This window comes from Phyllostomus discolor, chromosome 2, assembly GCF_004126475.2.
Source record: "Phyllostomus discolor isolate MPI-MPIP mPhyDis1 chromosome 2, mPhyDis1.pri.v3, whole genome shotgun sequence".
NCBI classification, from domain to species: Eukaryota; Metazoa; Chordata; class Mammalia; order Chiroptera; family Phyllostomidae; genus Phyllostomus; species Phyllostomus discolor.
In genome coordinates this window covers 208765125-208783120 of record NC_040904.2, presented here as the reverse complement: position 1 = coordinate 208783120, position 17996 = coordinate 208765125, and the positions used below count along the sequence as shown (strand labels likewise).

General features: G+C 57.0%; 1 protein-coding gene across 1 annotated transcript; it reads left to right on the top strand.

Moving 5' to 3' along the window:
- On the top strand, positions 1 to 16587 carry FOXRED2 (FAD dependent oxidoreductase domain containing 2). The gene is made up of 9 exons (XM_028532172.2): positions 1 to 1234; positions 3091 to 3342; positions 3498 to 3761; positions 4953 to 5119; positions 7679 to 7844; positions 9192 to 9433; positions 10584 to 10754; positions 13753 to 15997; positions 16196 to 16587. Exons 1-8 carry the CDS (start codon positions 687 to 689, stop codon positions 14010 to 14012), a joined length of 2070 nt encoding a protein of 689 aa, XP_028387973.1. The 5' UTR covers positions 1 to 686; the 3' UTR covers positions 14013 to 15997; positions 16196 to 16587.
- The last annotated feature ends 1409 nt before the right edge of the window (positions 16588 to 17996 follow it).

Below are 17996 nucleotides of genomic sequence, written 5' to 3'. Positions count from 1 at the left end.
GGGCGGTCTCCGCGGCGCCAGCCGGCTCAGCCCACCCGGGCCTCACTCTCTGCGCGCTGCCGGCGGATCCGCTGCGAGGTGCGAACGCCGGGAAGGGGAGAAGGTCGGTCCCCCATAGAGGCCCGAGCTGCGGGCGCGGGCACCGCGCACGCGCGGGGAGCGGCTCCGAGAGAGGGCGCGTCCGCGTGGCTGCAGGTGTGCTGGGCATCTCTGTCGCGTGGCGGAAGAGACCGGGGGCACCTGACTTGGGTTGGGGTCTGCGCAGGCCACACCTCTTTCATGCCCCAGCCGGAGAGCAGGGGCGTGGCCAAAGACACTTAATAGCCCTAGGGCTCCTCTAGTCTGCGGAGGACCCCAAGGGGTGTTGGATATCCTTCAAATTAGGGAGAAAATGGAGGAGCACCCACCTTCTTACCGCCATGGCAAGGAGTGGGCTGGTACCCCGGGAATCGAGGCCCTGAAGGGGACGGAGGAGGTGGGGGTTCCTGGAGGGAGCTCCAGATCCAAGCTTGAAACGCTTCCCAGCGAATGAGCTCAGAAGTCCTTGGGTTCTGGTCCTGCCTCCTCCCCAAGTAGCAGTGAGCGCTCAGGCAAGCCTCTGCCTCTTTCCAGGCCCCATTCCTCACTCATCACCTGGGGCCACAGGCCATCTGGTCCGAGGCCTCACTCACCTGGTCTGCCGCAGAATGGGCCTCTCCTCCTTGACCCCAGTGTGGGGTTCCCCGGGGCTGCTCCTAACCATCGCCCTCTACCCGGCTCTCACCTTGTACCCTGCTAAGACCTTAGCATCCACACACCGGGACTACTGTGTCCTGGGCGCCGGGCCCGCGGGCCTGCAAATGGCCTACTTCCTGCAGCGAGCCGGGAGGGACTACACGGTGTTCGAACGCGCCGCGGAGCCTGGCAGCTTCTTCACGCGCTACCCCCGGCACCGTAAGCTCATCAGCATCAACAAGCGGTACACGGGCAGGGCCAACGCCGAGTTCAACCTCCGCCACGACTGGAACTCTCTGCTCAGCCACGATCCCCGGCTGCTCTTCAGACACTACTCCGACGCCTACTTCCCCGACGCCAGCGACATGGTGCGCTACCTGGGCGACTTCGCGACCAGGCTGGGGCTGAGCGTGCTCTACAACACAACCATTGCCCACGTCACCCTGGAGAAGGCTCGGCAGGCCTGGAATGGCCATTATTTCATCCTGACTGACCAGAGGGGCCAGACGTACCAATGCAGGTAAGGAAGGGGGTCCCAGAGCTCACCTGTTGAAGCTGGGGCCTCTCCTGGAGGAACTGGCACTTCGTGGTTGGTCAGTTGGTGTGGGAGGAATGAGAAATCTGCCGCCCCTTGCTCCCACTGAATTCAGGGCTGAGAGGTTTAGTTTAGCCACCATTTCCCACGTGTGTCCTACAAATACTGTGCTCAGATGAGTTTGGAAAATACTACCAATTCTTTCCTCCAGGATTTGTCAGTCTAGTAGCTTCGTATTCACCACTGCCCTCCAGGAACACTGGGTATTTAGCATTGCCTAACCACAGGTGCTGAACCCGGCCCTCCACCTTGTTTTATCCGGCTGGCACCATGGTTTTACCCGGCGGCAGCACCGAGCGCTTGCTTAACTGTTAAGGAGTAGTTACATTTATACAGTCCTAAATTACATTCGGCCCTTTGAAGATAATCACGAGGCTGATGTGACCCCTGGTGAAAAGGAGTTTTGACACCCCTGGCCTAAGCTTATGTCCCCACGAACCCTTTTTGTAGAGCATCTCCGAGAAGGAGTGTCCCCCAGAGTACGTGCTGGGAAACGCTGGGTCTGGCCGGTGTCAGGGGGGCTCAGTGGGACTTCAGAACTGCCCAGGAGGGAGACGGCCCTACAGTCCGGGCTACTGGCATTAAGTTTTCGCTCAGTGTGTGCAGACAATCCAAATTCAGAGTCGCAGGCGAAACTGCACTTGTTTTATCCTTGCCAGAACCCCATGGGAGAGGCTCACTGATACCCATTTTACAGAAGAAGAACTGAGGCTCAGAGACGTTGCGTAATGGGTGCTATGTCACACAGCTTTCTAAGTGGCATAAGCCGCAATTCGAGTTCATGTCTTACTGACCCTGAAGCCCGTGTCCTGTCCGCTGCACCAGCATGCCTCTCACTTCCTGGCCGTTAGCCAGGCACCTGGCTCCCGGCAGGTGCTCAGAGCTCATCGTCCCATCTTTTGCTGGAGGCCCAGGGAAAGAAGGGGTGAGCCACTTTGGACTCTTGCATTTAAACAGCCATGCTACAGGGTACGGGAGTCCGATTTGAGCAGAATGGACAAGAGTCGAGACACGGCGTGATAGGGGCTGCACATGCCCCTTCTCCAGGCCAAACAGTCCGACTGTTGAAACCACCCTGCGATCAAATGATTCTGCGGTGTGGCGGGATCCGGTTCCCCAGCCGCCCACCGCAGCCCCGCAGACCCACCGATAGAAAGAGCAGGGCTCTGGAATCAGGCTGGTCTGGGGTCCAGCAGAGTCTGGCTCTGCTGTCTTTGGAGCTCTGGACGCCAGCCGGGGACGGTGTCTCCTCACCTGTGAGGCCGGCCATGTAACACCCGTGAGGGCTGCTCTGAGCAGAAAGGTGATGCGCAAAGCCGTACGGAGCCTGGCCGAGAGCTACTCGCAGCAGACGTTTGCCTCTGCCAGGCGAGTCAAAAACAGGAAAGTGAGACAAAAAGTCTTGTTTCCATCACTGAGGGTGATACTTGGTCTGACTGCGTGTTTAGAATTGGATGCATTCTACTTGATTTTTCATGGTGCCACCTTCTCCTGCCCGTCTAAGTAATTCTCATGTTCAGTATAATCCCATTAAGGGCTGAAGGAAACCGTGTCCGCGGGAGTGAGCTCAGGGAGGGGCAGGGGCAGTCTTACATACACAGGGATGGGCCAGCGAGTGACTGAGTGAGTGAATGAATGAATGAATGAACGTCCTGTTTCCTTTTAGGAGCCAGCAGTCTGGGTCACATGGGCAAGCCAGGCGGCAGGTCCAAAGAGTGATTTTCACTTAGTGTCTTCCAGCTAAGAGACTAAGCCAGCCTCCCTTTGTCCCCCACCTGCAGCGTCCTTCTCGTCGCCACCGGTTTGTCAGTCCCCAACCTGGTGGACTTCCCCGGCTCCGAACACGTGGAGGGTTACGAGTCTGTGTCCGTGGACCCCAAGGACTTTGTGGGTCAGAATGTGCTGATCCTGGGCCGAGGGAACTCGGCCTTCGAGACTTCAGAGAACATCCTGGGTGTCACCAATTTTATCCACATGCTAAGCCGCTCCCGAGTCCGGCTCTCCTGGGCTACGCACTACGTGGGAGACCTAAGGTATGGCATGTGGCCGCGGCGAGTACGGGGTGTGCCCCAGCCCCTCTGAGGCCGTCCCTGACCCCAGCGGGACTGACCACCTCTGCCTCTGAGTCTCCTTGCACCCGTCACAGACCCCTCTCTCTCTCTCTTCTGCCATGTCCCGTGGGCCCCAGGGCCATCAACAACGGCCTGCTGGACACCTACCAGCTGAAGTCCCTGGACGGGTTGCTGGAGTCCGACCTGGCGGATCTGGCCGTGGTGAAGGACCACAAGGGCAAGTTCCACATCACCCTGAGGTTCTACGTGGAGGAGGGCAACCAGAGTGCCGAAGCCATCACCCTCCCCCAGGATGACAGTGACAACTTCGCCATGCGCGTGGCCTACGACCGGGTCATCCGCTGCCTGGGCTGGAACTTCGACTTCTCCATTTTCAACGAGTGAGTCTGAGGAGCTGGGATCCTGTGGTAAACCCCTCCGAGACCACCCTGGGGGAGCAGCGCCCCCATCCAGCAGTGCCAGCACCGGGGCTTTTGAAAGGGCTCCACCCTCAGCCCGGATGTGGATGCCGCCTGGTTTCCGCCCCGGCACGAGCTCCCTGTCGGCCGAGAAGGGTCCCCGTGGTCCTGGCCCCCTGTGGGGGGGAGGGGGGCGGCGGCCACAGTGAGTCTCCATCTGTTGGATGTGTTGTGACCCTCCCCCCGGGAGACGGGAAGGCCAGGACCAGGGGTGAATTTGCCGGCAGGCGGTGTGGTGGCCGGGACCGCGGGCTCTGGGGTTGATCTGTGATCCTCTTACCAAACCTGCCGGCTCTGGAAAAGTTACCAGTTGTGCTTGGCCCCAGTTCTCATCGCTAAAATGGGGGTCGTAGTTGTTGTTTTTTTAATAGGGCTATTGTGGGGATAAATATAGAAAAGTACTTGACATATACTATATGCTTAGTAAAATGTTAGCTGCTGAAATTTTTTTTTAAAGTCTTCTCACTTTAATCTTTTTTTTTAAAGATTTTTATTTATTTATTTTTAGAGAAGGAAGGGAGGGAGAAAGAGAGAGAGAAACATCAATGTGCGGTTGCTGGGGGTCATGGCCTGCAACCCAGGCATGTACCCTAACCGGGAATTGAACCTGCGACACTGGTTCGCAGCCCGCGCTCAATCCACTGAGCTACGCCAACCAGGGCTAACTGCTGAAATTATTGATAATTTTATTTTGAAGCACTGCTGTTTGCTTCCTCATCTTTAGATATGGCTGCCTCAGTACCTCGACAAGGCTTAGGGTCAAAGAATGCATCTGGGGTCTCCCTTTCCTTCTGGCCAAGGCACAGGAAGGCAAGAACCTGGAGGGTCTGAACCAGACCCTCCTGTCCCATCTGATCACACATGGAGCCTTGTCTTATCCCAGAGCCCAGCCTCAAGTCAGGCTTAAATCCTGACCTTGGCCCTGACCCACTGCATCTTTTCCCTGAGCCACAGTTCCTCCATCTATTCAATGGAGATGATTATACCCCCCTCCTGGGTCGTGGCATGATTTAAATGCAATAAGGAATATAAAGCATTTAGCTCAGTACCGGGCCTGTAATTAGCGTTTCATACACAGCAGCGATGTTTGTTAACAACGCTTTCTGCTCACAGGTCCCTCCGGCTGTCTTCAGGGGGCGAGTTCAGCAAGAAGTACCCACTGATCAAGGCTAGCTACGAGTCCAAAGGAAGCCGTGGCCTCTTTGTCCTGGGCACGGCCAGCCACTCTGTGGATTACCGGAAATCTGCCGGGGGCTTCATCCATGGGTTCCGATACACAGGTGAGCCCGGGCGGAACCACCCCCAGGGTCAGTGAACACTGTCGCAACTTCCAGCAGCCATCAAGGGGATGCTCATTAGTAGTCAGTTGTTCCATATTCCGTGTCTGGGGCAGATGGCAAGGTGTTTTCGTGCTCTGAGGATCTGTCTGGAAAGGCACCAGATAGAAGTACGTGATCTGGGGTGGCATGTTACGTGCCTCTGCCCTGTGCGGGTGAAGCACCAAGTACTGGTGAGAACCCGGAGCTGGAGGAATGGTAACCTGGGCTGCACCCCAGCAGGCTGGCCTCAGAGGTCAGGCTTCACCACCTCTCTGAGCCTCTGGGGGGTACCCCAACGTCCAAGGTGTGAATGAGGTGAACCCGTGCCCTCAACCGGCTGTCGTAAGGACTAAATCAGGCCGTGCCTGGGGACCGTGCAACTCACACACACACCGTTTTTGGGCACCGACATATTTCAGTAAGAACTGCAATTGGATTATGTTCACTCTTTTTCGGAAGGCTAGGTTCCGAGGGTGTAAATGTTCTGCCCTCTGCGGGGGCTGTTGGGTGGGTGCTTTATCGCCTGCCGAGTGTTAGGTGGGCCAGGTGATTCCGTCCTAAACACTGTCAAGGTCCTGCATCCTGCACTCTGGCGCCTCTGTGTTTACTTTGATGCCTCGCACTGCCTTGAGGCTCATTTTTGCATTTCACTGCCCTCCCAGCACAGCAGGGGCAGATCAGCGCGTGTTACTGTTGATTTCCAGGCAGTATTTTTGCACCTCCTGTGTGCCGTCAGAGGAGGATCCCAGGGAGACTGTTAGCTGTCTGTACGCAGAATATTTGCACATTGATACGCATGCACACACGCGCACATGCGCACATGGTGGGAAGAGGGGCTTTTTAGCCGCATCTCCCCAGTGAGACGCTCTCTCTGTCACTCAGTGCACGCCACCCTCCCTGCACCCACTGCCCCAGCATACGCCGCCCCATCCTTCCTGCTCCCTTCTGCCCTCTGCCCTCTCCCAGCTCACACCCAATCCTCACAGCAGCCCCATGAGACAGACTCTGTTATTTCAATTCTATTTGCAGTTAAGGAGACTGGGGCACAGAGAAGTTGAGTAATTTGCTCAAAGGCACCCAGCCAGTGGATGGCAGAGGTGGGATTTGGGTCCACACCTGCCTGACGGAAGGCGCACAGCTCACTGTACCACTTCAGGCAAATGAGAAACAACACCCTGGACGCACAGGCCACAGGTTGCTGTGGCCACTTCTGCTAGCTGAGGACCCCACGCAGGAGAGGGACTGGGTGGCTGTATACACCCCATTCCGCCAGGACCTTGCCCATCATTCAGCGAGAAGCAGGCACCAAGGGAGACAGTTCGGAAACAGCAGAGGCAGGGGGAAGCCACAGGAGATAAAAGACGCTGTGCAAGGCATAGACCCCCTCCCCCCCCAGCGTGGAAGGCGGAGAGGCAGGAAGCCCCGCGCATCCCCCCATCTCTCTCCAGTCTGTCCCGCCTCACTTTTCCTGGGTTGGGGCCTCTCCATCTCCCGACTGGTCTTCCTGCTGCTGGTCTTTCTGGCTTGCCATCGCGTCCAGCCACCGTAGTACCCACCAGAGCAACCTTTCTTTAAAAACAAAAGTCCTTCCTCTGCTGACAAACCTTGAGGGGTTCCCCATCTCCACAGGGAGAGCTGTGCCCCAGCCAGCACCAGCTTGCCTTTCCAGCCCGGTCCCTCAGCTGCCTCATAATGTGCCACACTCTCAAGATTTCATTTCTTCACCAGGGCACCATTCCCAAGCCCCTAGCTGTGTAATTCCTCCACCTTTTGCAAAACTCAGCTTAACCACGGTTTCCTCAAGAGCCAGCTGTCTAGTGAGGCCGCGCGTCTTGCTGTGACTGCTGGCCTGCAGGATCCCCTGTCGTGTGAATTGTCTGTGTCCTTGCCCTTATTGCATTGGGGTGTTGTGTTGATGCGTTTCGGAGAAGCAGGCGCCTGTGTGTGGCACCCCCATTCGACAGCTGTATGTGGCAGCCCCAGGTTTTTCTCCCCTCACGTAAATATACAGAGCACCTTGAAATAGAACTTGACGACAGACGGGATTTAGGCTCCGGGGGAGAGCGAGCAGTCAGAGTTTTCCCGCGTGGGCATCTGACAGAGGCAGGGGCGAGGGAAGGGGTGCAGTTGCAGAGAAGGGCTCTGGTCTCGTTGTGACATGCCACATGCGGAGTGATAACTGTGGGACTTCCAAGTGCACATGGCGGAAGGTGGGGACGGGGCGGGGAAATGCGGGCCTAGGCACCCAACCCAGCCACGGCCCTCTGCGCTTAGCGGTCCTCCTCCGCGGCTACTTTGCACCAGAGGCAGAGCCGATTGGTGCGGCGGACTCGGTACAGCCGAAGACGCCCCCTTCTGACCTGTACAGACACCACTGGCTGACCGCACTCTCAGGGCAGCTTGGCGTCACGCACGCAGTGTGGGCTGAGTTCAGAGAAGCTGATGGGGACCTGTGTCCCTCCGATGGCAGAAGATAAATTCTTAAGCTCAGCATGCCATTTCTCCCTCCGACCATCTCAGTGCGTGCTGTTCACCGGCTACTGGAGCACCGCCACCACGGCGCCGCCTGGCCCTGCACCGAGCACCCCATCACACAGCTGACCAGCTCCATCCTCCGGCGCGTGAACGAGGCTTCTGGGCTCTACCAGATGTTCGGCGTGCTGGCCGACGTGGTGCTGCTGAAGGAGTGAGTAGCCCACCCCCACCCCTCTCCCCTCCCGCCTCACCAGTAACTGTACACTCCTCACGCCCCGCCTCTTCCTGTTCCAGGCCGGGGAGAGCCCAGGGGTTCCCTCCTGAGATGAAGCCTGGGGTGGGGGCAGGGGAGATGGAGTTATTCTGGAAAATGAAGTCAACACCACATGCTCTGCAGACAGACACACAGTCCTGAGTGTACATCTGGACTGTGCCTGTTCTCCCTGTGTGACCTCGGGCACGTCAGTTAGCCTCTCTGAGCCTTTCTCTCATGTGCCCAATGGGGACAGTAGCCCCTACCTGGCAGGACTGGAGGAAGGACTGAAGGGAACTTTAGGAAGCGTTTGGCACCAAGTTAGACCAGTGGGAAGCTGTAACACAGTGTGATGTGGGAGTTCCCTGGGGCCAGGACCCAGCTGGCTCCTTATCAGTCAAGTGATAGAAGAACACCTGCTGAGCAGGAGACGGTGAGGAAAGGGTGAAGGCGAGGACCTCAAAGGACAGGTGGCAGGTGAGAAGCAGAGGAAGAACAGCCAAAGCCAGGGAGCACTACAGCACCCCAAGGTCAGCGACAGGAAATTCAGCAGCGCTCAGCACAGAAGCCTCCCATCATCCTTCACTCCCCGCTCTTTCACACCCCTTCCTGAATTCTGACTGTCCGTAAATCCCATTGGCTCCACCTTCTAGGCATCTAGAGTCCGACCTCCTCTCAGCAGCTCCGCCGCTGCCCCCTTGGCCCCGCCCACCAGCATCTCTCACATGCATGGATACAGCAGCGGTCCGCTCTCATCGTGGTGGCCGGGTGGTCCTTTTAATACACGACTCACACAAATTCATCTCCGCTCAATACTCTCCAGGAGCCAGGGGCTTCCCCTTAGTCCAGATGAAACCAGACGCTCCCTTCTGCACACACAAGCCCTCCTTAACCTACCCCCATGGACCTCCCTAACCACCCCCGCCTCCGCCTCTCCCTCTCCACTCCACTCTAGCCACCCTGGCCTCTTCCTGTCCCTGGAACACACCAAGACATTCACCCACCCCACCCCCAGGGTTTTCCGTTACTCTTCGCTCAGCCTGGGTCCCCTCCCCCTGACAGCCACGTCAGGTCATCAGTTCTCTGCATCCACCCCACTTGTGAATCGGGGCGCAGCTGTGAGCAGCATTAACTGGGACGTGCAGGGCTGACCACGGCCTGCGTGCTGCGTGATTTTCGCTTCTGGGCAGAGGGAGGCGCGCACACACACGGGCCCACGGGCGCACGCGCCGGCCCACAGGCACATGCCTCTCGCCTCTGCCGCGGCACTGAAGGGCCCGCCCTCCCGCTTTGCCACGCCCCCAGGAATGCCACAGCCTACGAGTACCTGGAGGAGTTCCCCGTGCAGATGGTGGCCCAGCTGGAGGCGATCACAGGAAGGAAAGCCAGGCATGGGCTCTTCGTCGTCAACATGGAGTACGGCAGGAATTTCTCGGGACCCGACAAGGACGTCTTCTTTTATGAACGGTCCGTGGGGCACACGGAGGACGCCTGGCGGTCTAACTTCCTCCACCCCGTCATCTACTACTACAGGCACCTCCCCACCGGTGAGCTGGGTCCCTGCTGCCCGCCCCCCACGTGGGCTGTCCTGAGGTGGGCACTCCCGGGGCCCTGCTGTGTGTCGAGCTGTCACCATCAATCCCTCACACGACACTCAGCTGACAGAGTGGACCATGGGGACTCTGTCCAGGGGCCAAGTGGGACACAAGGTCCAAGAATGACAAGTGACATTCCCAGATTCTGGTCACACATGGAGGGGCGTGCCCGCCAGGCAGCACACAGTGAGAGGGACACTGTCCTGCTGTGTGTCTCCCAGGGGGGCTGACCTCGGAGTGGGAAGGGGAGACTGGGAGACTGTTGGGAGGAACGGGGCGAGGAACCGGAAGTGGAGTGGGGCGCTGGGGGACAGCACAGCTGGGGCGCACTCCCAGGGCTGTCCTGCCCTTGCTGTGTGACCTTGGACCATGTCTTAGCCTCTCTGAGCTCCGCCTGCCTCCTCTGTCAGACGGGACAGAAACAGTGCCGTCCTCCCCTCCTCGTACGAGGGCAAGCGAGGCAGTGCACACAGAACATGGGCACAGGGCAGCTCCCCGGAGACGAACCACCGGGAGCCCAACTGCCGTCTCCGATCCTGAAGGGCTGTCCCTCGGAGGAGGGTCTGACAAAGGGCAGAGGTGGTATTGGCAGGCAGAGGTGACAGGAGCACAGGAGCGACTGACAGCACCTCCCCGCAGTAGAACGGGGTGCCTCCTAGGGTCAGACTTCCCAGCTCAGGGGTGCTGGGCCACAGCTCAAGCCCTCTGGCAGGGACACTGCAGGAGGGTGTCCCCCACGGGTGGGAGGTGGACTAGATGCGCCCTAAGGCCCCTCTGGGTGCGGGACCTGAGCCTCCTCACAGACAGACCAGCTTTGAAGCATCCGTGGTAGACCTTAGTCTGTGTGAGCCTTAGAAAAACACCAGGTTCGAGTGATCAGTCTCAGTCCTGCCCTCTGATACCACCAGGGGCAAGTCCATTTTGGTCCCGCTCCCTCATGCCGACCTCCCAGCGTTCGGAAGTGGCTGTTGAGCCGGCTGCCCACAGCCAGCGCAGGGGCAGAGCGGGCAAGCCGAGCGTGAGTGGGTGAGGCAGGCAGTGGGTCATGGGCAGGGACCGCCCAGCCGCTGGGCTCTGACGCGGCCCTGCCTCTCGCCCACAGAGCAGGACGTGAGGTTCCGGCCCGCGGAGTGGCCCCTGCCTCGGCCCACGGCCATCCACCACATCGTGGAAGATTTCCTGACAGACTGGACCGCCCCAGTGAACCACATTTTACCGCTGAGGCGCTTCCTGGAGAACTGTTTGGACACTGACCTGCGAAGCTTCTATGCAGGTAACCTGAGATCCCCGGGGAACGAAGGGACTGAGCCAGGGGTTGGGAAGAGACCGGATAGGTCCGGGCGCTGGGATGTTTCAGGATGCACATTGGGAGACGCCAGCCCAAACCTCCATTCCCCGCAGTGTGGTGGGCTGGGTGCCACAGAAAGCCCCCTGGTACAGTGCGCCTGAACACACTGAACAACGTGTCTTGGGTAAAGAACTGGCAGGAAAACAAGGGAGCCTTCCAGAGTCCAGATACTCAGAAAAGCAAAACCCGAGGCTGGGTGTGGGTCACCTGCTGGCCGTCAGTGGACTGGGGCCGGGGTAACTGAGCCCCTGGGGGTGGGAAGGTGAGGCTGGAGCAGGGCGATGGGTCTGTTCGGAGACCGTCTAATAGGCCTGGACCTCGGTGGGAAAACTGGGCGGCGGAATCACTCCCGGGACGAGATGGCGGAGATGCGTGCTCGCGGCCCCGGGTGGGTCAACTGGCGAGAAGTTGCCCCTGGGCAGTCCCAACCGCTGGGCCCCGCTCGTGGGAGCTTGGGGCCGACCTGCACGCGGTCACTGTGGCTCAGAACCCACAGAAGTGGCCGAGAGTCTTCTGTGAGGAGGCACACGTTAAAGCCAGGCCTCAGAAAACTCCCACGGGCCCAGGCCCAGGAACAGGAACTCCCAGGCAAAGGTCGCTGAGCACACACGGACACAGACCCCCGGGAGGCAGTGTTGGCGCCAGACAGGCGACCGGGCTCCCACCGGGCCGACTGCGGGGACTCGGGTGGCCAGGGAGAGGACACAAAGTCCATGCGACAGATGTGATGCCAAGGAAATGAGACGGCCGGAAACACAACCAACGGGTCAGTTTTGAGAAAGATTCACGTGAAACTTCTGGAGATGGAAAAAAATGAGCATCCAGAAACTCAACGTAGAGATGCCATAATGAATTAAACAGAGAGGAAGACAGAGTTGGTAAACTGGAAGATAGTTTGACAGCCGAACCCGAAGAGGGACTTGGGGAGAGGCGTCTGATAACCCAGAGGGAGAGCCGACTGAAACGGGCAAGGTTTTGCCTTTTCTCACCCCCCCACCCCGAGTGCCCAGAACACCCGCGCCTTTCTGTTCGGCAAACACCGGTCAGGGCCCCACTCACATCCGGTCGGGTCGGAGACAGCCAGGCCGCGGCCTGCGGGTCAGAGAGCAGTGCCCTTGTTTCCTCCCCGGGGGACGCCCCCAGTCCACACTTTGAAATAAGAATGTATGTATTAAGGGAGACGGCTTAAAACAGTAGTTTAAATCAGTAGCCTAAATATATATAGGTGCTCCAGCCGAGGTCATCCATAGTTAGCATTCTGCAAGCTCCCAGCTTACACGTGCAATTACGAGGTCGAGAAACCTCAGCTGCGAGGTCCCCGCCTGTGTCTCGAAGTGTCAGGAGTGCACGAAGATGCCGGTGTGCCTCAGGGTTGCCGTTCCCACCCCGAGGTCTGGCTCCTACCAGTGCATCGTCCAGGCCCTTTAGGCCCCTGGCTTCCGCTCCCACGTACATGCGCTCAATGGTACAAACCACTGTGTGTTGCTGCCTCGAGCTTGGAAGAATCCTTCCTGGTGAAGGGCCAGCTGGCAGATGGCGGGCGGGCTTTCTCTCCACCCCCTCAGCTGACGTGCAGCTGCCGGTTCTGGCCCCGGGTTCCGAGCGGCTTCCCTGCCCCTGGCGCCTGCAGAAGGCGGTGCTTGCAAAAAGCCAGCTTGCTGTCCCTCTGCCGTCCTCCCCCCAACACCTGCTGTCTTCCCTGCTCAGAGAGGACTGTCGGGGCCTGTGCCGCCAGGGACCCTCTGTGCTCTGAGTCAGAACTTGGTGCTATGAGTGGGAAATGATACGTGTTTGGGCAGCCGCCTGCTCACCCACGAAAACCTCACAACATTCTTTGCGATACACGGGTGAGCAAAAGTGGGTTTACAGTTGCCCCGTGACACTCTTTTGAGTTAATAAAGCTCTTGCCATAGCATAACCTGCGTGTCTTTTTCCCACACGGACAACTGCAAACCCACGTTGCCCACCCCTGTGTGCCCCCTCTCTGAGATAAAAGGCTCGGGCTGGTTTTCTGACATGCACTCCGTCTTCTAATCCCTCAGGAGATGGAGCCTCTATCTGTTTCATCTTTTCAACTTTTCAACTCAAAGTTATGTAATACTTGGCTAAAAGGCTTTTCCCCCACCCATGCTCGTTCTCCAGGAGCTACTTCTAGCTCTTGTGGTGGTTTCTTCCCATTTCTAAATGGCAAGTATCCACGTGATTTCCCGACGGGTCAGATTTGACCTACGCACCAACTGCTGTGGGGCAGACACGGATAAATCACAGATGCGGATGGACCTGTTTTGTCTTTTTTATTTTTAGAGGGCAAGAGAGGGAGAGAAACATCAATGTGCAATCGCTTGCCTCTTGCATGCCCCCAGCTGGGGACCTGGCCTGCAGCCCAGGCATGTGCCCTGACTGGGAATCGAACTGGTGACCTTTTGGTTTGCGGACGGGTGCTCGATCCACTGAGCCACACTGCCCAGAGCACCCATTTAGTCTTTATAACCCCACGTGCTGAAAACAGGGCTTACACACAGCGTTTGCAGCTCCGATGTTGCTGAGGGACTAAATCTGTGCAGCCAGCTCTGACCTCAGAATGGAATGGAGGGTCACTCTTGAGCTACTGAGTCCCCACCCCAGGCTGGCTCCAAGCAGAGCACCCTGCTGGAACCAGCCTCTGGAAGCTGAGTCATTCCCGTGGTTTGCTTTCATTGTGGAGCCTTGTTCTTCCCACAGCCAGGGCAGCCTATTGCTGGAACCTCTGAAGGGGCTGAGTTCCATGGCCACTCGGGGGCCGAGTGAGGTACCCAGAAAAGTCGGCTCCAGGCTCAGGGATGGATGATCCCGAGGGAGGCCCCTGGGGCCCTGGCAGCACCTTCCTGCACCTCCCCCCACACCTCTCAGCTCGACTCATTCATCTCCTTTGGCTTTTCTCTAGAGTCCTGTTTCCTGTTCGCCCTGACACGCCAGAAGCTGCCGCCCTTTTGCCAGCAGGGGTACCTGAGAACGCAGGGGCTGGTGGGAACCAGAAGCCTCCGGCAGCACAGAGTGGACAGCGGGCTGCTGCAGGACTATGCCACTGCAGGCAAGCGCGCAGAGGACAGTGGCCAGTGGCCTGGCTACCAAGGGCCAGGAGACCAGCCCCAGGCTCCAGGGCCTCTGGTCCAGCCCCTGAACAGCGACAGGGAGGAGCTGTGATGCGCAGGTTCCCCACCTCACCCCAGGCCACAGTCAGCCTGCCCTCCCTGCAGGCCCACGCCCCCACCGATGTGTGATTGCCAAAGACCACTCGGACCATTGCAGGGGCTGCACCAAAGCCACACAGAGGGCAGGTAGAGGCTAGGGGTGGCCGTGCAGCAGTCTCCTCCCCTCCTGTGGGGTCCATAGGTGCCTGGGAGGTGGGGCCCACAGGAGGGCACCCTCTGCCAGGTAGGAGCAGCCTTGCACAGCCGGGCTTGTCTGTAAGTGCATGGTCACTGGGCACCAGGCTGCCCTCAGTTCTGCCTCCATCAGGGTCCCAGAGGTTCCTTTTCCTCCTGGTCCACTCTTCAAATGGGCCCAAATCCCAGCCTTCGGTGGGGGCATCATCTTCCCAGGTGAAACCCATCATCTTCATAAGGGTTTGTAGCAGGCTCTTTTCACAGGAGCTCTAATACCCTCAACCACCTGGGGCAGGTAGAACTAGTACCCCTGATGAAGACACCAGCTCAGAGAGGTCAGGTGACTCCCAGGGTCCTGGCCAGGAGTCTCTGTCTGGGTAGCCCTACAGCCTGTCACACCACACCACACCACACCACCCCCATCTCTGTTTCCCGAAAGTGGGGGCGGGGAGCTGGGCTCCTGGCTATGGGCCCCACGGCTGTTAGCGGGCTGAATGAGCCACCTTATCGAAGCAGGCCTCTCCCCTGCACGCCCTGACTTATCCTCAGTCTCTGTCTCCTCCTTTCATCCCGCCCTGTGACACTCCGAACACCCCCGTCTCTGGCCAATCAGGTTCTGTCAAAGCGGCGCCGTACTGTCCGTCGGTGGGGATTCTTAGGAGATGATTCAGCCCTGTTTGAGCAGAGCCCGCCCTGCTCAGCTTGTCCAGAGACATTCGTAAGTGCATTTGCACGATTCCAATGATGAACTTCAGTTTCCAGTCCCCTCAGCCGGTCTGGCTCTTCTCCACGATCCTTCCTCACCAGGAGGAACCCGTTCCCTTCCTTACTCTCCCATCAGGTGTGTCAGCCCGGTTCATGAGTGAGCCACAGGCAAGCATCGTACACACAGGAATCCTGGCATCTTTCAAGGCCTGGGATCTCAGGTGGTTGCTTTCTCTCTGGTTCTCGCTGGCCCTTCATGTAAAGCACTCAGAGTTTGAGGGACCTGGGCTTGCTTGCTCCGAAGCCATTTTCTGGGACTGTTCTCTTGGTCAGATACAAGTGCCCTGCCCCCCACCCCCACCTGCAGATGCTGCTCCCTCCAGTCTCTGCGGAGTTAGAACTTGGCCTGCAGCAGATGTTCACTCCACGGTGGTACTTGGCAAAGTTTGCTCGCGGCTAAAACTTCTAAATTAAGCTGTCTTTCTAATCCCAGGGCATTGGTACAGATTACAGGTGAACTGTAAAATTGAGTCCATCAGCCCACCTTTCCTTTCTAAAACCTTTTCTAAAGTGAATCTTTTAAGTAGGACTGTACCTATAATACCAAACTCTGGTCACACACATCTTGCCTCCCCGACTGCTGAAGAGTGGCTGAGCCCCTTCTCCAATAAAAGTTCGAGGTGCTGTAGCAGTTTACTGATGCCTGAGTACTGACATCTGCTGCTTTTCCCATCACCTGCCAAGTTGTTAATGCCATCAGAATATCAGCCAGCCTTACTGGTGTTTAATGAGACACGGCTCCATTCTCACTCAGCTGAGGTGTCTGAGCAAAAATGTCCCTGATAGTCTCCCAGATCAACAGCTGGCTTCAAGCAGAACACTTCCCTCCCCGAAGACCGTCGCTGCATTTGCTGGGGCTCCTTCCTCCCCCTCCCCGCCCAGCGGTTCTCGTTGCAGCCAGCTGGGCCAAGTTCCTCCTCTGGCCAAGGCCTGGCTTCATTAATTCTTTTTTTTTTTTAATATTACAAAGTCACTGGTGCAAAATAGACAAATCAGTAAAATAAGCCAGAAACAGACCCTATTCTAAGTAAGAAGGAGGTGATTTTTTTTTTTAAGATTTTATTTATTTCCAGAGAGGGAAGGGAGGGAGGGAGAGAGAGAAACATCAATGTGCAGTTGCTGGGGGTCATGGCCTGCAACCCAGGCATGTACCCTGACTGGGAATTGAACCTGCGACACTTTGGTTCGCAGCCCGCGCTCAATCCACTGAGCTACGCCAGCCAGGGCTAGAAGGAGGTGATTTTCAAAAGAAATCACAAACCATCAAAGAAGAGCATGCAGGAGCATGCAATTAACTAATGTGGAACCACCTGGTTAGTAATTTGAAGAAGGAAATACGTCTAATTTTAGATCCTGTTTCATACTATACTTCAGAACCAATTCCAGATGAATTTTTTAAGGCCATATAAGAACTAGAGATGGAGCGGGAGTACTGTGATAAAAGAAAGACCTTTCCAAGTCTTTAGAAGCAACAAAGGAATTTCCCAGATGACAAGGTTTAACATTTCCAAGTATACTCACCTGGCCTGTACCTAATTAATAGGACTAATGGGACTACTTCAAAGAAAATGGTAAAAGTTAAAAGGCGAAACAACATGGGGAAAAAATAATTACAGCAGACTGTATCAGAAATAACTAGTACCTATTATATGTAGCACTGACGGAACTAAAAGAAGAACGAAGTCGGCTCTGGCACACTCCCCCAAACGCGTATGGCACAGCTCTCGACTGCGGAAGCAGAAAGACGGCGCACTGCAGACACGGGCAGTACAGTCGAGCAGGAGGGGGGCAGGACGTGGAGTTGTGGCTGCAGCCACTTCTCACTGCCCGAAAGCAGGAACCACCCACAGGAACCACAGGAAGGAGGCATCACGAAATGTCATCTGTGGTGGTACTGTGTTTGCAGGGCTTTTTTTTTTTCTTCATTTTGCTTTTTTCCTCTTTTGTCCAAATGTGTGGTTATACTCTACAGCGAAATACTTGGGTTTTTTTTAATTGCATCTGTTTGGCATTTAAAGTCACTGCAGGCGAGTGGAGCTGGGGCCCCTCCCAGAGGGGTGGGGTCCCCCTGGGGTCCCCCCACTGCCCAGCTGGGCAGACGCACGCCAAGAGCGGGGCAGAAAACGGTCTCGCCCCAGAGCAGTGAACGCTGGGTGCAGGTGCCGTGTGTGTTCCTCTTCTCGGGTCCCCAGCCCGGCCGACCCGGCGCAACAGAGAGCTCTGGGAGGATCTCCGCTCCATGACAGGAGATGAAAGACTGGAATCCTCATTCTGTGGAGGTCCCCAGGGTGTCACCCCCAATCCATTAGAGAGTCCCAAATTCCTCTCACCCAATAAAACCGGGGTGGACCCAAAAGCTGCCTAGCAATTGGCTCACCAAGAAGGGAATTTGTGTGCTAAGCCAAGTGTAACGTCTAGTCATTTACTGGGTACCCACCACACCACCCAGAACTGCGCTGTGGTGGTGTTAAAGGTACGTCCACAGGTTCTTTGATATTTCTCCCCTAAAGAAGAGGGGCTTAGTTCCTGTTGGGCGTGGGCTGGACTTACTCACTTAAAGCAAATAAAATACATCAGAAATGATGGGGTGTTGTTTTCAAAATTGAGCTATTAAAAAGTCGCATTCATCCACCGAGAGACTGTGCTGCCCACCCGCCACCCCTCTGTCTCTGGAGCGCCCCCTGGAGGAGGCCGCCTGTCACGTCAAAAGGACATTCAGCATGTAGAGGCCCACGAGGCAAAGAACTAAGAGCTGCCCACGGCCATGTGAGTGAGCCTGGAAGTGGACCGCGCTCCAGGCCAGGCTTTGGATGACCTCAGCCCCCACCACCACCTTGAACATGGCCTCATGAAAGACCCTGAGCCAGAACCACCCAGCTAAGCAGCTGCCTGATTCCTGAGCCAGAGAAACTCTTGAGATAACGCTTTGTTGTTTTAAGCTGCTGAATTTGGGGGGTTGGGGGGTATTGGTTACACAACAATAGGTAGATAACTAATACATGCATTAAGTAACTTACCTACATCAATTTAATTCTCA